This window comes from Patiria miniata, unplaced genomic scaffold (genome assembly GCF_015706575.1).
Source record: "Patiria miniata isolate m_02_andy unplaced genomic scaffold, ASM1570657v1 HiC_scaffold_3, whole genome shotgun sequence".
In the NCBI taxonomy this organism is placed as follows: domain Eukaryota; kingdom Metazoa; phylum Echinodermata; class Asteroidea; order Valvatida; family Asterinidae; genus Patiria; species Patiria miniata.
Window position 1 is genome coordinate 43250755 of NW_024037069.1, and position 22455 is coordinate 43273209.

The 22455-nt window shown below is 41.0% G+C and overlaps 2 protein-coding genes across 2 annotated transcripts; both read right to left on the reverse strand.

The window, feature by feature from the left end:
- Positions 1–246: 246 nt before the first annotated feature.
- Positions 247–3353, reverse strand: LOC119738402 (gastrula zinc finger protein XlCGF26.1-like). Its single transcript, XM_038213288.1, has 2 exons — positions 3323–3353; positions 247–2137 (listed from the first exon to the last, which is right to left on the reverse strand). The coding sequence occupies exon 2, from the start codon at positions 1694–1696 to the stop codon at positions 341–343; it is 1356 nt and encodes a 451-aa protein (XP_038069216.1). The 5' UTR covers positions 1697–2137; positions 3323–3353; the 3' UTR covers positions 247–340.
- Positions 3354–5457: 2104 nt separating this feature from the next.
- On the reverse strand, positions 5458–21099 carry LOC119738634. The gene is made up of 5 exons (XM_038213544.1): positions 20926–21099; positions 20176–20270; positions 17342–17608; positions 12572–12838; positions 5458–12167 (listed from the first exon to the last, which is right to left on the reverse strand). Exons 2-5 carry the CDS (start codon positions 20216–20218, stop codon positions 9835–9837), a joined length of 2910 nt encoding a protein of 969 aa, XP_038069472.1. The 5' UTR covers positions 20219–20270; positions 20926–21099; the 3' UTR covers positions 5458–9834.
- Between the last annotated feature and the right edge of the window lie 1356 nt (positions 21100–22455).

The following is a 22455-nucleotide window of genomic DNA, read 5'->3' on the forward strand; positions in this document are numbered from 1 at the left end:
AGGTGGATCCAGGATTTGACCCAAATACCTCCCAAATGAAATGTAATAAAAAACCACTAACCCCAACATTATTAATATTTGCACAGAAATAAATGTGCATGTATGTTCGCTCTTTTCAAACTTTCGCCATGGGCATGTACAGCCTCGATCTGGTAACTGTACACAATACATATAGCCCCAGTGTCGGGGTTCAGATCACTGAACCGGCTATTTTTACAGTGTAAAGTTGCCAGATCAAGGCTGTGCATGCCCAATGGCGGAGTGTGAAAAGAGCGAATAGGAACTATTTTTCTTTGTAATTTGTACAAGATACATTTTGGTGCAATGCACAACTGCAAGCTTAACCCGTAAAAACAAGGCATGTTATTATTGGTACGGTTATAACCGTACCTGCTGTATTGCTTCCTACGGCCTTGCTCTGAGTGCTCTCAAAATGTAAGTGAGTCTTGTCATGTCTACGCACATCAGATCGCCTAGCGAAGGCTTTACCACATGTTGCACAAATGAACGGCTTCTCTCCAGTGTGAATCTTCTGATGTTGGTGTAGACCGCTTGACTGAGTAAAGGCTTTGCCACAGGTCTCACAAACGAATGGTTTCTCGCCAGTGTGAACCCTCTTGTGTTTGTGTAGACCAGCTGGCAGAGTAAAGCTTTTCCCACAGATTGTACAACCGAATGGTTTCTCACCAGTGTGAATCCTAGCATGTCTGGTAACATTCCTTTTCCGGGTGAAAACTTTACCACAGGTCCGACAAGCAAATGGTTTCTCACCAGTGTGAGTCCAAGCGTGTTTGGTCAGATCATTTTTCTGGGTGAAAGCTTTACCACAGGTCTGACAAACAAATGGTTTCTCATTAGTGTGAGTCCAAGCATGTTTGGTTAGATCATTTTTCTGGGTGAAAGTTTTACCACAGGTCTCACAAGCAAATGGTTTCTCATCCGTGTGAAACCTCTCGTGTTGGTGCAGATTAGTTTCATCAGTAACGGCTTTACCACAGGTAGAAGAAACAAATGGTTTCTCCTGTGAGTGACTCTTTTTATGTTGGCCTGGACTCGCTTGCTGAGTATTCCCATACATTGCATGAACTAATGGTTTCTCACCAGTGTGAATCGTAGCATGTTCAGTTAGATCATTTTCCTGGGTGGACGTTTGACCATAGGTCTCACCAGCAAATGGTTTTTCACTGGTGAGAACACTATCATGTTGGTCCAGGTTTTTCTTCATCAGTTTAGGCTTCAGCACAGGTTGAACATATGGTTTCCGAACAAGGTGGCTCCTCTCATGTTGGCGTAGACCTGTTTGCTGAGAAAAACCTTTACCACAGGACGCACATACGAATGGTTTCTCACCAGTGTGAACCCTGTCGTGTCTATGCAAATCACTTCGCCGAATAAAAGCTTTACCGCAGGTTGCACAAACAAACAGTTTCTCGCCAGTGTGAATCTGCTCATGTTGGTGTAGACCATGTGACTGAGTAAAAGCTTTACCACAGGTCCCACAAACAAATGACTTCTCACCAGTGTGAAGCCTCTCATGTCGGTGTAGAGCACTTGGCCTAGTAAAAGCTTTACCGCAGGTTGCACAAACAAACAGTTTCTCGCCAGAGTGAATCTTCTCATGTTGGTGTAGAGCACTTGGCCTAGTAAAAGCTTTACCACAGGTGACACAAAAGCATGCTTCCTCACCCTTGTGCATCTTGCTCTCGTAGACTTCTCTGTCAATTAGACATCATCACAATTCACAGATTCATACAAACAGCTCTTCCCCAGAGTGATGAAGACTGTTGAAGATAATTGTACATGTACATGTACATAGTTTGCGAAGGCTTCACACAGAGGAATTGCTACCCGTGTGCATCCTTACACAATTGCTTAGATGCTCTTCCAAGACAGGGCCTTCTCACAGGTTGCACGAAGGAATGGTTTCTCACCGTGCGAACATATCAGCTAAGGTCCGTTCTGGTAAACTGCTTATCTTTATGGCTGACTGAATATTGCATGAAATTCTGCGACTATCGGTCTACACAGAACCGTTTTGACTATGGAAGCATTATCACCAGCGTGACCAGGGCTGGGTGCTACCCCCTCAAGTCTCTCCTTGATTGATCCAGGGCTTTGCCGTCAGAGTTGTAACCAACTGTGTTGAAAACATAAAATATAACATTTAGTTTTACTTACAAGCTTCAATTAGAATTGCAAAGTGGGCAACTCCACCTACACAACACACAACAGGTTGCATAGTTTCCTGTCCCCATAAAAAAGGCTAGAGCATAGCCTCATATAAAAGAAATTTAAGCTTTTGACAGCAGAAAACTATTAAGTCTTCCCATGGCACCAATCACCAGTCCCAGAGGTTTGAATGTTATTAGTCAGATTTGGATGACAGCTCCATTCTCTCTTGACACAACTTCAGCGATGCGTCCCTCGGGTGTTCAAAACATCGTATCTCCTTGATCTTTTCTGAATTTTTACACATGGACTAGAGAGACTGGCAGCAACTCCAGTCCATCATGGTGGTCCAGTGAGTTGGCCAAAGGTTACTTTTACTTTACTTTATTTCATCTCAAGGTATCCAAGAAAACATTTTGTACTTAAAATTTAAAATGATCCCTGTAGCTTTAGAAATTTATGATAAGAATAACATCTAGTTTTGCTTGACCCATCTTATCTACCAACAATTCCTTAACACATGAGATTCCATTTTTTTGGGCCCTTAGGCCTACTTAATAAATAATGAAGAAAATAATCTTGTTTCTCTGGATGGGCCAGTTCACGGTTAGCGGATTTACAAAACGTCTGGTGCGTTGTGAAAAGCAGTCGTGGAAAGCAAGACAACGCACCAGACAACATTTGAACCTACTAGCGGTGTGGTACCCACATACATCGTGCAATTTCTTTTTGATAATCATCACCTGATGCATTCATTTGCATAATTTAGTAAACAAGATGGACGACAGCCGTTGGAACTGGAAGGTTTTTATGGACAAGCCGCCGAAATCGTCAAAAATTTTCACATTTTTTTTTGGTTCTGTTTCAAGTTGATCAGTAAAAGTACAATTAGCTTCGTGAATGACTGCTGAATAGTGTGAGGTATGTCCATGGAATCTGGGGTGGGATTATAGAGGTGAAAATGGACCATTTTTGTAGAAGCCTTTTTTTATAGGGTCTCTTGCTACCACACTCTAACGAATAGGTTATGTCTCCAGCTCTACATGTGAATGAATGATAATTATGAGCATGTGTGTGAGTTACTCAAGCTAAAGCTAAACATTCTAAATAAAAACCTTGCCAAAATCACGCAAAATAATTTACACAAAAATACCTTTGAAAACACTTAGTATTGGCTTCTTCACAAGTTCACTTCTCAAAGACTAACTACCAGACTTCTGGGACTTCAGTGGCAATCATGATCACTTAATACAGGTCACACACTCGTGAAATTCAACCAGTTTGGGACTCCGTCTGTACGTGAGCTGAATTAGCGACCTTCAGGGTGACAGTAAAGATGTGACTAAATTCTGCTAAATGCGCTTCAAAAATCTGTCAGATTTATCAAAAATCTGCCAAATTCACCAAACCTACTCAAAATACACTATAAACACTTAAAATCACATGCAGATGTTGTAATATTGCCTTAATTAATGTTCAAATTACATTATAAACAATCTATAGCCACATAACGATGTTATAAAATTGCGTAAATTTCAGGCAAAACGCGATTGCATCGCGACGAAATCCGGTTCCCGGTGAACCTCAGCACCTAGACCAGGCAACCTGTCCTATTTTGCAAGGGTTGGTTCAAAAAGATTGAAGCTTTTTTGTAAACAAATCTGCCCTTTTTTTTGCAAATTTGCTGTTTTTCTGTCAAATAACCATTTTTCCAGAATTCTGCCAGAAATCTGCCAAAAAATCCATTCTGTCAAATTTTCTGTCAAACTCGTTTTTTAACAAAAATCTGTCAAAGTTAGCCGAAAATCGGCTAAAACGGTCACAATGGCGATCATAATACGCGGCGCCATGGACGGACGTACATGTACTTACAAACATATTAGTGAAGACTAGGGACACGACGATGAGTTACTGGACAAGCTCATCCCCTGGAGAACTCTATGCGGTCCAACTCGTTTGCGGCCAAACTCGTATGCCTTTTCGGGTCACGTCCAGGGTTATTATACAGCTCTATGCTATGGTCACGTCACACTTAAATACCGGGCGCTAGGTCAGCATATTTTTTTTTCTGAAGTGGAGTATTTTGTGAGCTACTGAGTTGGTCCCAATTAGTTGATTTTTAAATCACCTTTTTATTGTCAGAAACGATTTTTCTTCGGACCTTCGAAACCATGGACTCTCTGGACTCTGCATGGCGCCCCCGGCGGACAAGCACAAAACAAGTTAATTTTAACTCTTCAAATTTATTTGGGAATGGTTAATGTGTAGTCACGTCAGAAATTTGAAGTTTATTTTTCAATATTACATGTACTTTGAATGCACTAAAATGCAGACATGTTTTTTCTCTGGACACTTGGTCTCCGTAAACTCAAAAAGAGCCCGGGGGGGGGGGGGGGATTGGTAACTATCTTCCAAATGGAGGCAATCTTCAAAATTGACCATTATTATGCATACTGGAAAAAACAGATGCCGATTTTCACGGCGCTTTGTATTGGTTTTGGAGCTTTTGCCACCCCCACCGTCCCCCCTCTGGATACGCCCCTCGGGGACCTATGCATATTTCAGGTCAAATCTGACCCCAAGAGCGGATCCAGAACGAAATTGGGGGGGGGGGGGGGGTTGGAAAAAATTGTTTCCTCGAACAGAAGGTGGGTTAAAAAAATTTCCACACAGAAATTCTCATGACAAGCATTTGGGACAGGGGGGAGTCGCCAGGACTCTTCGTGGCATTGGTGCATGCGTGGCGACGCTATTTGAATGCTGCCTTCAGATGATTTCATTTCAGCAGTCCTAATAGTGGTGTTATTGCGGTTGTCAGTTGTTCGTTCGACCCATACAAACGTAAATAACACAAGAACAACCAAAACAAACAAAACACAACAAAAGACGGTGTAGTTTAGAGGGCGTCAATCGCTTAAAGTGGATGGGGACATTCTTTGATCAGTACTACGAGTGTGCTGTTTTTAAGTTCACATTTCAATTGTATAAGGGCCGTTTAACGGTTTAATATTCGCGTTTTTGTGTGTAAAACTCGATACATTTTCCCTTTTTCTTAATACAGATTCAGAAGCGGGAAAAAGTAAAGGGTTCGTTTTTCCTTTTTCCTTACCAATTAATAAACGGCAATTTGTGCTCTTTTTCCTTTTTATTTACAAAGATTTAAGAAATGGTAAAGCTGTAACGGGCTCTGTTTTCCTTTTTCTTTCATAGGATTTTAAACCGGTATTTGATCAGACGGTAGTACACGGATACAAATCATGTATGTGATGAGAATGATTTCTTCGAGTTTCGAAGGTCCGGTTTGAAGGAATTTATTTCAGGCTATTGGCAATCCAGTCATCTACAAATAGTTCGTCCAGCATCACTTTTTAGAGAAAAACATCAATAATGCCTTGAGAAAACGTTATGTTGCATAATTGCATAATAAATTACCATAATTATTTAATCTTTGAAATTCCATTTCAGTATACATTTCATTGTAATTTTATCCTGTGTCTTAACTTTTTATATAGAAAGCGCCTTGGAGCATGATTTTCTTCATGGACGGGCGCTATATAAATTTTAACTTATTATTATTATTATTATTATTATTATTCCGGTTTTAATAGACACACACAGAAAGCTTGATGAAACACAGTGACACCTTAACAAATATTCTGTTAGCCATGCATTGAATATGACCAAAACATTATTTGATGCATAATTTTATAATTCATTACCATATCAATAATAAAATGATGACATAATGACATCAAAAACTTGATTTTAGGTTAATAAGATCATTTAGTCATCTACATTTATAGGGAAAAATTCAATTATGACTTATGGAAAACCTCAGATTTGCCTTTATAACCAGTTTGCATTAAAACATTGTACGTAAGTACTAAGTATACGGTCTAAACATTGGATGCATACTTAACAACCGTAATGAAACCTTATTGTCTATGAACGGACACGTTTTTAAAGTTAATTATTATTGATCATTCTAATTGGATGGCAATCTGCATTGAAATCGGAGGAGCTGTTCCTGAGATCTTTTACCATAACCACCACAAAAAAACCTTCAAAATCCAACTGCGTGTTTACTTGAGTCTGTTGGAGTGACTGATTTAACTGTGGATGAAAATTGTGCATAAACGTGTGCAACCTGACAGCTTGCATGACAACAGACAGAATTCAATTCAGCACCCTTGAATTGACAAAGAACAATCATTATTATGTTGCCACCAGAAAATATGAACAGAATTCATTTTCTAGGCGAGATACGATTTCTGACCCACGGCCTATATAATATTAAAAGTGGCCATTCAAATAGTGCAGTGGCTGAAAAGCTATGCCAGGATGGAAATGAATGTGTTGTTTCCTCATGTGTGTTTTCTAAGAATAATATACCGGTTAAATTTTAGAATTAATATTACAATAAAGTTCTTAAAAGTAAATATGTACTGCATATAATCACAGGTGTTTTCTTCATCGAAGCCAGAAATGTGTGTGTTTTTCTTGAAAAGTAAACAAATAATGTCAAGCCCTGTAAGTATACAACTTCAATTATCTCAATCGATATGTTATCTCAATATTTAGGCTAAATGGCCCTTTGGTTGAATAAAATTAGTATTTTTCGCAAGTTCATTTCAGCAATTGTGTTTCTTACCAAACATCTTACATCATCAAAGGAAAAAGTAATCTATTTGAAGGCATATTATTTTCTTCATTTCATTCTAATTCTCCCACGTAAATCCAGTTCAGATTTAATTCAGTCAAAATTAAATTTCAGTTCTCTTCTGAGTCTGCTGTTATCACTATATTCGCAATGTTTCATTTTGAAAGTTTCTCTCGTACGCCACGGCATTTGCCGAACATTCTTACATTGTCACTAAGAAAGTGGTTATAAAATATACCACAAATAAAAGAATTAGTCACAACAACCGTCTTGCGTCAATTAATATACATTGATCTGGAACTAAAAGCTGGAGCTTTCTAGCATCACTGTTGCATACAGCAAACAAGCATACATGTAGTGTACTAACATTACACAAAAAGACACCTGTTTCTTAAACTGAAGTTTTCTTGCATCAGCTGGTCAACAAGCAAAACAAAACCATGGTGGTTACAAAAACTTACCAAAACTTAGGTTCTCTCATATCAGCTATGGAATGGACCGTGAATTGATATATTATTACACAACCTGCTTGGATGCATTTCTTATTGGATGTAACAATACGACTCTTTGGAATTCAGAAAATATCTTACAAAAGCTGAAGTTGCCTTCCATCTGCTGTTATATACTTTATATACAATATGCATAGAGTACTGTTTATACTGTATATACACGTTCATGAAATGCCTCTTGTTTAAAAATACATGTTCAACTAACATTACATCCAGTTTCTTTTAGCGAAGAAATTAGTTATTTCGATGTATACTGTTTTGACAAATCCTTAACAGGATCTCAAGACTGCATATACTTTCAGTTTAATTCCTGTAGACATGTTACATTCAGTTCTAGAGATTTCTTCTTGCTCCAATTTATTATTGTTTATTGATTATTCTTTCAGGTGGGGTAAAGATGAATTCCCTGGCAATTTTGTTTTAAGATAACTCATATTTTTGCCCACATTTTTTCTTATAATAAAGTTGTATTTAATATTAACAGTAGTGTGCGAGTCATTATCATGACAGTAGCAATTCAATGTCCGATCAAAAAGTGCAAATGACATGTTTTTAAGCCGCGGACGCTACTGATTCTTGCACATGAGCCACAAAATATATTGTTTAAATCTTCTAATATATTTATTTCATGTTCTTGTCTTGGGCGTGTACATGGTTTTGTCTCTGTCAATCCTCAAATGACTCAGAATTGAGAGAAAATAAGAAAGGAAATTCACCTTTAAGGAGAAGAAAGTGAGAGAACAGTTCTCGACAAAAACCTTGCGAGAAGCTGTAGCTTTTGCCCTTGATGGGAAACGAACCGGAGACACTAGATTTTTGTGCGATGGTGCAATTAAAGTACCAGGCGACCATCCAAATGTCCAAACAACAGAAACGGCCATTATTCATATGGACAGAACTAAATGTCAATTTAGCCTCAAGCGACCCGAGTTGGATGTGAACTTCACAGGAAGGAAATTCATGGCTAAGACGTAAGAAGAGGATGAGAGAGAACAGTTCTTAACAGAAACATCATTTATTGCAGCTGTAGCATTATTCCTTGGTGGGAATCAAACCGAATGGTTGTGCAATGGGAGTAACTGGCCACTACCTCAAGAACACATCCAATGCAAACAGCCACGATTTAGAGCAAATCAAGCCTCTCAGAAACCCTAGTTGGATGTTAACCTTCAACTGAGACAAAAGACAAGAAATAATAAAGCAGATAGCCTGATTGACACAATTCAGACATCGAAAGAAAACAAGGTAATCCTGGTTGGATTTGAACCGTAGCCAATGAAAGATGGAAGGTGAGAGAAGTTCGTAGCACTACATTAAGCCGAGTCATTCCACATTGCCAAGATGTGAACCAGGTACCAATTGTGCAGAGGTAAGCAAGTGCTGCAATGCCAAGCTTCGTTCGTAGACATGCTGAGGCGGAAGGCAAAACTGAGTCATTCCACTTTGCTAAGATATGAACCGAGTACTAATTGTGTAGGCCAAGCAAGCACTGTAATGCTTAGCCCATTAGTGCAGTAACACTGACGGAATTAGAACCTTGGACAAGAGGAGGTGCATGGAAGGTATGAAGGGAAGTACGTAGCACTACGTTAAGCTGAGTCATTCCATAGTGTCAAGATGTGAGCCTAGCCGGGCACCGATTGTGTAGAGGCAAGCAATCACTGCAACCAAGGCGATCAATGGAAAAGTCTTGACTTGGTCTGAACCGTGGACATGCTGAGGTGGAAGGCAAGTGGTGTAGTGTTCCAGTTGATGAAGCTGTGAATTCATACAGTCACTTGGTATGACACAGGTGCCAGAGATAAGAGTAACACATAATATTTATTTCTGTGGCTGTATTCCCATCAAAATAAAAGATATGGACTTTTGAATTACACATCGAACAAAAAAACAACAACGACGTTTAGTTTTGAATTATTTTTTCACACAGTTTGAATTATTAGCGACCAAACAATAAATCGGCTAACGCAGGGAGAGTTAATTTCTGCGAAAAAATGAAAGCCCATATCCTGAGGGTTCAATCGGGCCAACCGGCCAAGTATAGTTTGTTGTCGTAAAAGAAAAATATATACATACAAAAAACATCATTTATTAAGAACACGCAGTATGCAACTTGAACTATTCTGCCAAACCAGCCTTAAAAAAATACGCCAGATCGGCATCTTTATCTATCTTTCATTTTCTTTGGTGTATTTCTCAACGATGTGTTATGGAAATAAATATCTCTGTAATAAAAATCATAGCAATACTTTATTGTCGATATGAATGTAATAATTGAATGGAAGATTTGCGGTAACACCTTGTGAATGAAAGATATCTTTTAGTGAGTTGTGTGGGTCTGAGAAGAACCAGTTGATTTAACTCGACGTTTCGAACAGTATGCTCTGCTCGTCTTCATGAGTACGAATGAAATAGCTCAACAGCCTACTTTGGAATTAATGTGATCCAACTGATAAGAAATTCATCAAATCAATGTCCTCTTTCGTTATCAGTTAATTAAACACAGCTGACTTTTGGGAGATTTTGCTTGGCCACCTTCTTGAAATCCTCTGTATCGGAACCTTGGTAACCAAGAACCAAAAAGGCTAGTTTAGGCAGATCCCTGAGATGAGTGGCTAGATTCTCCACTCCACCCAAACTGAATGCATTGCCTGCAACATTCAGCAACCGCAAACCATCAGGCAGGATGCTGATCAAGTCCGGGACGTCATCATCTTTCAGTCCACACGATTTTAATATCAAAGACTTCAGGGGCCAAGGAACAAGAGCGGCTACACCAACAAGACGGCCGTGGAGGTTGGTACCGGACACAGATAGAAATATCAACCGATGGCAATCAATTTCACCCAGTACATCTCGTACGCTAATGATGTCTTCATACGTTCGGTTTTGCAGATAGACACTCTCGATGTGATTGCATACATGGGACATGGATCCTAACGCAAAGTCTTCATCAAGATGAGACAGCTCATTGATATTCAGTGTAAGTTGTAATTGATCGCGAAGCCCCTCGTCCATCTTCTCAAGAGTTTCTTCCAAAGTCTTCACCTCCTCATTTGCTTGTTCACACATAACGTAACAAACCAAGAATGTTTTCCAGAGTGAACATCTTTTACCTAGCCGGATATTATCACTCAGTACCATATCCCTTAGCAGCTTCAGGTCGTCATGCGATCTACAGGTGATAATGAAATTAAGCATTAGTTCAGTGCTGTCACGCAGTCGATCATTGATATCACTCAGCAGCGCAAATCCGTCATGCGTTCCACAGTGGACAGTGAACTCCTTCAGTTCTACTAGTGGCTGACGGAGATTCTGCAGGTAATGGTGCATCGCTAGCAGATCCTCCTGACTTTTACATTCAGCGTTAGTTGGTCGATCTAGCTTAATGGCCATTTTGTCAGAACTGGACTCGAACAGTAGAAGACGCACCAGTTTCTGTAGTGAAACCTCCTTCGACGATTCCCCCTTGTCAAGTTGTTTTTGAACGTGCTCCAGGATGAGTCCAGTGGCCGGAGACCCCTTCAATATGCCGCATGCAAACCTAAGCACATAATCCAGTGCATGGACATTGTCCGGATTGATCTGCTGCAACCTCTTCCGAAACCCCTGTTCGTCGTGGTTATACAAGTGCGCAAAGTAGTATGCCGCACCATACTCCTGAAAGGTCTTGTGGATGAACGTGACTATTATCTTCCTGTGGAAGTCGCTACTTGTGTAAGTTTCCACCTGAATGAAGCCACTCTCTCCAGATGTAGTCTCTAAGACAGATGTACGGTCACGAAACTCCAACACCAACTCATTCACCCCACTAATTAATGCTTGAAATGCAGCCTCTCCAAGATCTTTGAGTTCGGAATCCAACTTCTTCTCGACCTCCTCGCGGTGTTCATTTTCTGGACAGCGGCGCTGTGCAAGAACCTTTGTGAATCGTTCGTACATTGTCGTTACACGGTCAGACAATTCAGCATAGTTGCTGAAAACTATGCACATTATCTGACAAAGAATTGGAATCTGCGCCATATTCTTCCAAAGGTCTTTCTTTTGCAAGCACGTAATTAACATTTCTGCTGTACTCTTCGTATCACCTGTGAAGTGCTTCTTGATGTACTGATTAGTGCCTTCGGATGTGAAACCATATGTATGAACGAGAGCGAATCTTCGCTTGCATTTCCAAATATCTTGCACCTTATGTGGCCGTGTTGCCACCAACACGCGACTGCCTCGTAAAACCTTGTTATGCAATAAATCATAGATACAGTATTTGACATTCTCGTCAAGATCAAGCAAACCGGGCCGAAGTTCATCTAAACCGTCCAATAAGAACACACTTTCCTTTGGATGGTCAGTAATTATCTTTATTAGCTCTTTGCGCTGTGGCTTGATATCTCTTGCAAAACATTGGTCGAAAACTGCATCAATGATGCAGCTGGTTTTCATGCTCTTTAACTCAATAAAGAATAAAAGCCTGCAATCGGAATACAAGCCACTTTTTGCCCAAGTATCTACGATTCGCTTAAAGATGGTTGATTTGCCATGTCCAGCCCCACCTGAAAGAATAATCAACAACTCCTTAATCTTTTCCGAATTTAACAAGTCATGCAAGGAGTCTAATGGCTTTGTTTTAGCTGTATCAATTGTTAAATTTCCAACAGTTTCCTTTTGCACCGTGGAATAATCATCTTGACCCAGACGTATCTCGGTGTAAAACTCATCAACATCCACAAGATGAAGAGGGTCCTCGGTGCAGGTGGGGTGTTTAGAGATGAAATCGCTGCTGTTGTAAGTCATTCTTAGCTGTTCTTGACACGATTTAAGTTCCCAAGGTCCTGTCGATTGAGAAAAGATTACATCTGGATGTTTCACATGGCACATAAAACCAGGAAATCATAAGGACCTCAGACTGATTATAAAGGGCAGCACCCTGCCGTTGTAACCGTCATGCGTATAACAACAACGAAATACCATTTCATAAAGATTTTGAGTTATACTTCTTACTGTCAAACAGGTAGGCTAGAAAAATACATGGCATTAAAAATAAAATCAGTTCCAATGTTTCTTTCTTCTCCTTGTTGCTCTTTTTAATGAGAGAACAAAGTATATATTAGATAATTTGTTGCGGTTTCATTGAAGATTAAGTAGAGCAAACTGCCTTTTTAAAACCGATATTGTAATGGACGTCTTTAATTTCTCACATAACGCAGACAATGAATGCACAGAGACAAGTATTTACCAGGCAGAAGAAATCCGGCAATATCTGCTCTTCTGATGTTCTTCAATGCTGCGCTCAACTTGGTTATCTGCCCTTCAACACTGGTAGCCTGGGCATGTTTCCATTTTACAAGCATTTTCAAACCTTGCCTTACTACGTCGTTCTTGATATCTTTCTCGATAGTTTCAACTTGAGTCACAGTAAAGCCCAGCCCAACTGCTAGTTCTACCCAATCACGACCAAGCTTCGTAGCAACCTCTTGCAGAATTTTGTCATTTAAGCATGGTTCTGAGGAAAAAAAAGATAAAATAGGCATACTAAGTACTGTAATAGATAATTATATCCCCATGAGGTTAAAAAATAATGTGTTCTTTTTGGTGCCAAACTGCAGACCTCACAGATTTGCTCCCCGTTTTCTCCTTTCATCTGCTGGTCACATTTGGGGCGAAAATGGCAGCCGAGTTTGTATAAGTCTACCCCTGCATAGCTTCTCTAATATCAAGACTCCTGCAGTGTCTCCTCGTGGCAGCACACGGTAACTGGGCATCTTGCGATCCCAGGCTGAACTGAGGGGATCTCGGAGCAGCAGTGGGTCTAAAAAAGACATGGTGTGCAAGCCCATGGGCCAGCACATCCACACCGGTGTGTGGATACGACCTTGCGTCATGTCAACCACCGCCTCAGCTATGGGTGATCCTTATTAGACTAGGCAAGGGCGGATCCGGGGGGGGGGCAAAGGGGGCCATGGGCCCCCCCCCCCCCAAAAAAAAAACGAAACCAATTTTTTTTTTTTATGTAACATCGCAATAAAGGCAGGCAATGAGTACACCACCATCTTTTCCTCAAAAAACATTGGTTAAAGCGGTCAGAGATTGCCTCAGATCGCACCACAGAGCATATAGAATCCAAATTTTTTTCGGGGCCTAAAATTGTGTTCTGGATCCGCCATTGGTACCAGGTTGAAACTTTTGAGGGGGTTTAGCGTTGGGCCTGCTCCCCAACCTCCCAAATCAAAGAACGGATCCATGTGGGCCAGATCGGCAATAACAAACGAGTTGACTTTCGTATGAAGACACTTGTTGCTTCTTGGGATGTTATTACACTCAACTCAACCGGAGCTCCCACCTTACCGTGTAACAAACTGGCGCGGTACATAATGTAAGCATTGCCGGCCTTAGAGAAACGAGATGGATCGGCTTTGGCGAAGCAACGGTGGACAGCAGTGGCGTTGCCATGGGGGGGGGGGGGGGGCCGTGGGTAGCGACAGCCCCCCCCCATGAAACCTTGTCGCCCCCAGTCAACCCCCCACTGAGATTTTGAGTTTCTTAAAAAAATATCATTGATCTACATGACGCCCCCCCATGAAATGTTTCAGCCCCCAGCGCCCCCCCCCCCCACTGAAAAATTACTGGCTACGCCACTGGTGGACAGGTACTACTTCTTGTGGTCCGGCAAGAGTGACCAACACTCTTATGGAGTGGTTTTGGCTTCAGATCGGAAGCCACATGCATCCCTGACCAATTGGTCTGCAAGTTGCCTCCCGTCTTCTTCAAGCGCAAGCCCACCTACACCACCGGCATGGCAAACTCTCAGCCATAGTAGCTTATGCCCCCACCAACGTAAACTTGGACGAGGAAAATGAATCTTTTTATAGCTCTCTCTCTCTCACATCCTGAGTTTCGTTATAGCCGCCACAACATCATTTCCTGCTCGGAGATTCAACGCCACCATCTCCTCCAGCCTAGAGTCCCGTGCCTGCTGGAATGGTTCCATTGGTCCAGTGTCCCCCGATTCTACCAATGACAATGGGGAATTTCATGGAAATATGAAGCATCCATGGCCTCTCCATCGCAAACACATATTTCCAAAGGAAGCGGATCCACCGGTGAACCTGGATCAGTCGCAACTGCATTACCAGAAAGATAATTGATCATAATTATAATCATAAATTATGGATGGCTCTCTTCGGTCCAAAACTGTTGCACATATCGCGTAGCGGAGCTTGGCGCTACTGACCATCGCTTGGTCATTGCTGACACCGTGCTTACGCTCAAGGTCAGCCACTCAGCTGTGACTAAGGTGAAATTTGACAGCAGCACACTGAAGAACCTCCAAACGCAAGCTGCCTTCACGCCGGATGTCTCTAACAGATTCTCAGCCTTCTCCTTCTTGCCCAATCAAACTGAGCCTGCTAGGTGGCACACATTCCACCAAGGCGTCACGCAGGGTGCTGCCAATGTGATCCACCGCAGGTGGAAGCCGCAAAACCCTGCATCTCGACATCTACTCTCAATTTTATCGAGGAGTGCAGGGAAGTGCGATTAGCTGGAAACCAAGTGCGATACCATGCCCTCCTGTGCAATTATTAGTCGGAATCAGGAGGAATATTGGAACAGCAAGGTGGACAATATTGACGCCGCAGCCAACCGTCATGATTATGAGAACATGATCAGGGAGCTTTGCACCCTTAGTACAGCCAGTTCATCCATCAATACTATCAGCTTCGTGAAGGGCAAGGATGCTTACTACTAAATCTTAATGCTTGTTCAGATGGCAGCAGCACTTTCCTGACCTTCTCAATAAACTTCCTATTCCTCCGGTCCTGACTCTTGTCTCTGAGGTGCAAACTTGCACCTTTCAACACCAGCTGTGCAACTAACCCCCGTAACCCTTTTTGAGATCCACAGAGCTCTAGCATCATTGAAGGGTGGCAGGACAGTGGGGATCTGCACCATCACTACTGAAGCTGCTCAAGGCTCGTGGCCAGCGCAGCCTGGATTGGCTAAAATTTATCATTAACAGTGTCTGGGTGTCGGTACAGATCCCACGACTGGCGCCAAGGAATAATCCTGCCCTTTTTGAAGCACAAACGCGACCGTCTTCTCGTTGAAAATCACCGTGGCATCACGCTGCTCTCAGTGCCAGGAAAGCTATTTGCAAAGATCCTGCTGCAGTTATCTCTTAATGCTGTCAGTTCGAGGAGACGACAGGAACAAACCGGGATCATGCCAGGTCGCTCCACGATAGACCAGATCTTTTGTCTCCGCCAGCTGGTATAGAGAAGTGCAGAGAGTTCAGTCAAACGGTCTACCTTGCCTTTGTGGACTTCAAGGTCGCCTCTGATTAAGTCCAGCTGGCCATTGCTGAAAGCGTCCGGCGTTTGCCTACGTAGAGATCATGTACACTGACGGCGAGAGCAGAGTTCGAATTGGGGATGAGAAGTCTAATCGATTCCACCTGTCATCTGGAGTAAGACAAGGTTGTGTTGTAACCTCTTCAATTGAGTCATTGACCATCTGACTTGACGCCTCATTGATAGGGCAGGTCCCCTTGGTCTAATGCTTGATGGGTGGACCCTAAGGCCTTACGGACTTGCGCAATGCTGACGCCATGGCCCTCGAGTCCCCAACCAGACGCGATCTCACCAGAACATTGGAGATTCTGGATCTTGAGGCCAAAAAGGTCGGAATGAGGATGGCCAAAGACCAAGGTCATTTATGTGTGTCGCCATCCAACCGCCTTCCTCACGCCAAGGGCGGATCCAGGGGGGGGGGGGCCAAAGGGGGCCATGGCCCCCCCCCAAAACGAAACCAATTTTTTTTTTTTATGTGACGTCGCAATAAAGGCAGGCAATGAGTACACCACCATCTTTTCCTCAAAAAAACATTGCTTAAAGTGGTCAGAAATTGCCTCAGATCGCACCACAGAGCATCTAGAATCCAAAAAATTTTCGGGGCCCTTAAGCGGGCCCCGAACCCCACGCCGAAATTTTTTGGACCCACTTTTTGGGGGGACCAAATTATTTTTTGGCCCCCCCAAAAATTGTGTTCTGGATCCGCCCTTGCCTCACGCCCCCAATGCCCATGGAGAGTTGGTGTAGTTTGTGGCCTCCTTTGCCTACATGGGCTTCATTATGACATCTAACGGCTCTGCGGAGACACACATCTCTCTGCACTGATTGAGAAGGCAGCTGGCTATGAAATATCGGTCTTACAGTGTGGAATATGAGAAGCATCTCAAGGAAGACCAAAATGAAGATGTATAATGCCTTTAGTTGTTTCCGTACTGCTCCAAATAGCAGAGACATGGCACCGTATAACTGCAGCAGCCAAACGCCTTGACGTGTTTGATTTGAATGCTCTGAGCAGACGCGGTTCTGGGGGGTTGGGGCCTGGGGGAGGGGGGGGGGGGTTGCCCTCCCAAAATTAAGTGCACGTTTAAGAGACGGGGAGTTCCCATTAAAAAGTCGTTAGCATAAAAATGTAAATAACTTCAAAATTAATTCAATACATTTTAAAATAAAAATACACAATATTATTTAAACTATTCAGGAATTTCAAGATTCAAAATTTCAGCATTGTGTGCTTTTTAATTTAGAAATGGGAGCACATAACCTTTCAACTCGATTATCGCTAACAGTGTTTTTTTGCGTGCTTGGGCTGCTATTGTCTTTTTCCTTAGAACACGGTGATTCCATCTGTTATCTCGTAAAATCAGTCTTACCACTGCACTGTTAAACATGTAGGCTACCACATAGATTATAAAAAAAAGGAATCAAAATAAGGCATTTAAAAAAATGAGTTCAAATGTTGCTTTCTATACTTCGTTGCTTTCTTTATAAAGAGAGAACAAAGTCATCATAATTTGCAGTTCATTAACATTACAATCATTGATATGTAACTGCTCAGAAACCCAACCCATAAGTAGAGCAAACTGCCTTTTTAAAACCAATTTTAATAGACGTCTTTATTCCTCACATTACGCAGACAGTGAATGCTCAGAAGTATTTACCAGGCAGAAGAAATCCTGCAATATCTGCTCTTCTGATGTTCTTCAATGCTGTGCTCAACATGGTAATCTGCTCTTCAACACTGGTGGACTGGGCATGTTTCCATTTAACAAGCATTTTCAAACCTTGCCTTACTACGTCGTTTTGGTTCTCTTTCTCGATAGTCTCTACCTCAGTCACCGTAAAGTTCAGCTCCACTGCCAGTGTTTCCCATTCGCAACCAAGCTTCGTAGCAACCTCTTGTAGAATTTTATCAGTTAAGCATGGTTCTGAAAAAAAGAAGATAAAAATAGGCATACTAAGTAATATGAAGGATAATTTGCGCCCCATTAGGCCAAAAATATACTGTGTTTAAGTAACCCGAGCTACCAGGATAACCTACTGAGGCAAAATGAGGAATGTCCCCAAAACCTTGTGTTTAGTACCGGTAATCAACGTCTGAAGTCGGATATACTACAACAAATCATGTCAAAATCGAAATTTTGTTTTGAGTTTTTGAGTAGCCAAGGTATCCAACGTCACGATTTAGTAAAGCCGACTCCGATTGGCTGAGGCGCAAATCGCATAAATCTGCATGCTTTGACATTATCAGACGTTAAACAGGAGACTTGGCTCCGCTGATAACGGGTGATACTCAGACTAACGGTTCGGTAGCGGTGCAAGCAAATCACAGGTTGACAGGAGGGCGACTTTAGAGAAACTCCTAAAGTCAACTAAGTTAGCACTATGAAGACCAACAGGAACAGTCATAAAAGGTTACAAAAAAATGTTTTTCTACCTGCGTGTACATACATTAAAGTCCCTACCGCGATCAATTTGCAGGATGTTACGGTAAAAACACATTTATTCTTTTCTTTGGCCTTCTAACCAGACAGTCCAAAAACTAATCTGGTAAGACCTCAAAATGGTTTGTTACCCGAGTCAGTGCGTCGTGACACGTGGTGCATTATTCGTATAGTCAATTAGTATGACAGATTGGTGATGGGATTATCATATGACGATAAAAGGAAGGAATTTGGCACACAGTCACAGTATGTTATTAGAAAGATATTTGGCTATAGGGCCATCGCAGACTTGTCCTTTGAAAAAAATAGAGGTTGAATAACAAGCAATGGCAGCCATTTTGAGGAATCTGAAGCTTGCTTGTTATTCCACCTATATATTTTGAAGGTACAAATCTGTGATGGCCCTATAGCCAAATATCTTTCCATACTCGGACTATGTGCTAAATGACATGCCTTTATTATCAAAGTGAACAGTCCCCCAAAATATTTCCCCTACTTGCCCCACTGAATGAAAATAGCATACAGTACATGAATCCTTACAATGGATGCTCTTAATTTGGTTGTGACTAGTTTCTTCCTGATAGAGAGTTCGGGAACCAGACTGTACCCATGGGCATCGACAGAATTTTTTTCCCAGGGGTGGGGGTGGGGCAAAGCACTCCCCCCGAAATCCCTGCACTTTCCAGCATATTCTCGATTTATCATTTTATGAGGGAAATGTCCCCTCCCCCAACCCATTAGATAAACAGTAATATGACTTTGCGCCTCTTTTTCTTTCTTTTTTCCAAATTTCACTTTGGGGGAAAAATGAAAATATAAAATTCCCTCCACGATTTAAACCTGTTAGTCTATCATTCAGATCAGCGATTTAACGCACAAGCCACAGCGACACCTAGCTGACTATCGTGGAAAGAACTTATTCCGAATCAGGTGACATAATTTAGTTGTTCACGTGATAAGTTTCACGCATGCTCATTATGGTAATTGACTATACTTGGTTGCGTAATTTTTTTTACAAATCATTGCGGCCCAATTTCACATAGGCCTACAATTTCCAAAACACTGGAATTCAGTGAGTCACGACCGGAGGAATACATCTAAGACATTAGTGGAAAGTTTACACCCCTAAGTTATGAAAAAGTCACCACACTGGTCATTAATATTACGGGAATGGAAGGGGGATATCCCCATGGGGTTGTTCACAAAATGTTCCCACCTTTAATGACTCCTAACACCAATTCCCCTTATCCTATCCCCACGAATGTCGGTATATTTACGTTTTGGACAATGAACAATCCACATTAAAATTTTGCTTTAAATTTGAGTTGTGACATTAGGAAGACATTGAAATGTCTCTTTTATGTCCGGTGTGTCCCTGAGGTATAACGTATGACGAAAAATGTCTCCTTAAGGGCACATCAACATGCAATAAGTTCATATACAATAGTTAGTTATAATATTATCCCTTTGTTTGGGGTTAGACATGTTTTTGTTTCAATACACAAATATATATTACTATACTCTACCGTTTGTTAAAGGTTTATTAGTCTGGTTCCCAGCCCTGACAATTATTCTCAACGCTCTCTTCTAAGTAGTAGGTCAGGCAGCCTCCGTGGCTAAAAATATACATGACGACATTGATGTCTTTTTCTCATAGCTCGGCTTCGTTTCAGAATTCGCTTTATCGCTTATAGCTTTTAATGTTCCGATTAAATCTTCAAATAAATCACTTGCTTCAAAATACCATGCAGTTATGATAATACAGTTTGATATTTCTGTAAGAAAACATTGACTAATGTTGACCTGGAATCTTCAGTTAGGCACCCAAATAGCACTGTTATCTATATTTCGTAAGAAACGAGTAAAACGGAGTGCGTTGTGGGCATAGATACCCATTTAAGTTTCTACTTAAAGACCGTAGTCCAAGTAAATTATACTCTAGTACAACACATTTTACTGTATTTTAATTTTAACTTACATTTTAATAAAACAGGCTCTTTAGATTTATGAAATAGGCAGGGGAAAGTCGAACGAAATGCAACCATACGTACCTCCATATAACCTGCGAAGACCTGCCTCTTCTTGAGTGTCCATGCTGTGCTGTTTCGTTACTCAGATTTGAAAAACTGGAACCTTAAAGCATCAGCTGTGAAATAATGAATCAACATAATGATCTAAGCATTCTTTGTGTGTCCTTTAGGCAAACAGTTTTCCACAATTAGTTTTGAAGCTTCGACGACGAGTGCAGAACAATCAGCCCAAGTAAGACTAAATGCACTCATGTTTCATTAAACATACCGGTAATTTCTGAGGTCAGAGGTGAGATCCTCACTACTTCACAGGTTTGAAATCTTAATTAGAATACTGCAATAGTCGTGGGCCAAAACGGTACACAGAATGCACACACACAGTCGTGTTTCCTTTGAAACTCTTTGTTAATGCATTGACTAGATTGGTCTTGTCCCAGTCTATTTATCTTGATACGAATGTTGTCACTGTGCAGGGTGAGTAAAAAAAAGGATAAGGATTCCAAAAGTCACAACCATTTTCTAAGTGAAGTTCTGCATGTAGCACTTTCAAATCTAGGATATAAAAGCCCAATTAATAAGCTTTCTTTTTGCGTAAAAATCATTTAAATCAATTATGTCCTTTTTAAGTTACATAATTTTAAACAATAAGACCGTTTGTAACTTCTCTCCACGGTTCACAAAAAAGTAAGTGTGAATCTGGTGACATTGTGCCATAATTTCCGGATACAAAAAGAGCTGGATATAGGCAACGTATTCACTACTAATACCTACCTATACTTTGGTGTACCCGTAACTCGCTGCCATTGGATTATCACACCAACGAAAGGCGGGAAAATCTTGACTTGGCCCTTGGTTGCAATAGGAAAATAATCCTCAGTAAATTATGAATTTATTCATACTTTGGTCAAGATCGATGACATCCTACCGAATAACCAGCCATCTGTGAACTGCGTCACACAGACGGTGGCAGGGTGACCGTAAGGTCAGAGCCAAATTCTGCTAAATGCACCTCAAAAATCTGCCAAATTCCCCAGAATTACTCGAAATACACTTAAAATCACATGCATATCGGTAGTACTGCCTTAATTAAGGTTCAAATTACATAATAAACATTCCAGTCACATAAAGATGCTGTGAAATTAATGGTAAATTTCGGGCAAAACGCGGATCCGGCCGCGTGACGACAAAGTCCGTTTCCCAATGAACCTCAGCACCTAGACCAGCCAACCTGTCACATTATGCAAGGGTTTGTTTGAAAGGAGTGAAGCTTTTTTTTTTAAACAAATGTACACTTTTTTGTTCAAATTTTGCTGTTTTTCTGTCAAAATAACCATTTTGCAGAATTCTGCCAAAAAAATCCATTCTGTCAAATTTTCTGTCAAACTCGTTTGTTAACAAAAATTCTGTCAAAGTTAGCCGAAAATCGGCTAAAACGGTCACCATGGACGGTGGCGTGATCAAGCTATGATCACATGACCCAGCAGACCAGACAAAACCATTATTGGACTGGGATCTATTTGATGTGAAGTACATACATTGTGTATCGGTTTCAATAATTCCCCAGAGCAGTGATCATGTGAGGTCGCTTATAGTTTGCTTCATATACATGTCGCTTATTCATGATGCACTGTTACTGAGACAAAACATCAGGCGATGATTGTAATTATGCATATTTAAAAAAAATATTACCTAAACCTTGGTATTGTCTGTATATTATTTGTTTTAGCTTTGCATTTTTTTCAAAAAGTAATGATAGCTATTGAAAAGAGTTGTTTATATAGGACATGCACGTGACGTTCCTGCAGTGGGCGTCGTAATCAAAGTTCAACATAATCAAGTTAATAAATCACAGATTCACATTCTGCATTCGATTTCAGGGATGTGATTGGACACTAAAAATGAAAAATCCACGAACTTCAGTTGACATGTATACATGTACATGTATTATTGTACATGTACATGTATAATTGTACATTTACTTGTACGGATGTACATGTATACATGTACATGCACGTATGTCCGTATATGGGGCATGTACATATTATGTACCGTATTTCTGAAATGTTTGCATATTTGGTCGCTTCAGTAAAGAAAACAAATGGGGGAAAAATGAGGAAAAAATGTCTGGTCATTTACCAATGGTCAAAACTTTCTTCCTCACCTCCTGGCCTACTGTGTACAAACCAATGGGGGTCTTGACCAATATTGACCCAATTAATAACCATGCTGACAATGCATGTTTCCATATCCATACGTGATTGATTCAATAACGTCTTTGTCGGTGTGTGATGTTAATACTTT

Excerpts from the sequence above, each read along its gene's own strand:
- LOC119738402 (XM_038213288.1), bottom strand. The coding sequence starts at position 1,696 with ATGCACAAGGGTGAGGAAGCATGCTTTTGTGTCACCTGTGGTAAAGCT.
- LOC119738634 (XM_038213544.1), bottom strand. The coding sequence starts at position 20,218 with ATGGACACTCAAGAAGAGGCAGGTCTTCGCAGGTTATATGGAG. Across the intron at positions 12,839-17,341 it reads TGCAGGATTTCTTCTGCCTG|AACCATGCTTAAATGACAAA; the intron begins GTAAATACTTCT and ends TTTTTTCCTCAG. Across the intron at positions 12,168-12,571 it reads TGCCGGATTTCTTCTGCCTG|GACCTTGGGAACTTAAATCG; the intron begins GTAAATACTTGT and ends CTCAATCGACAG.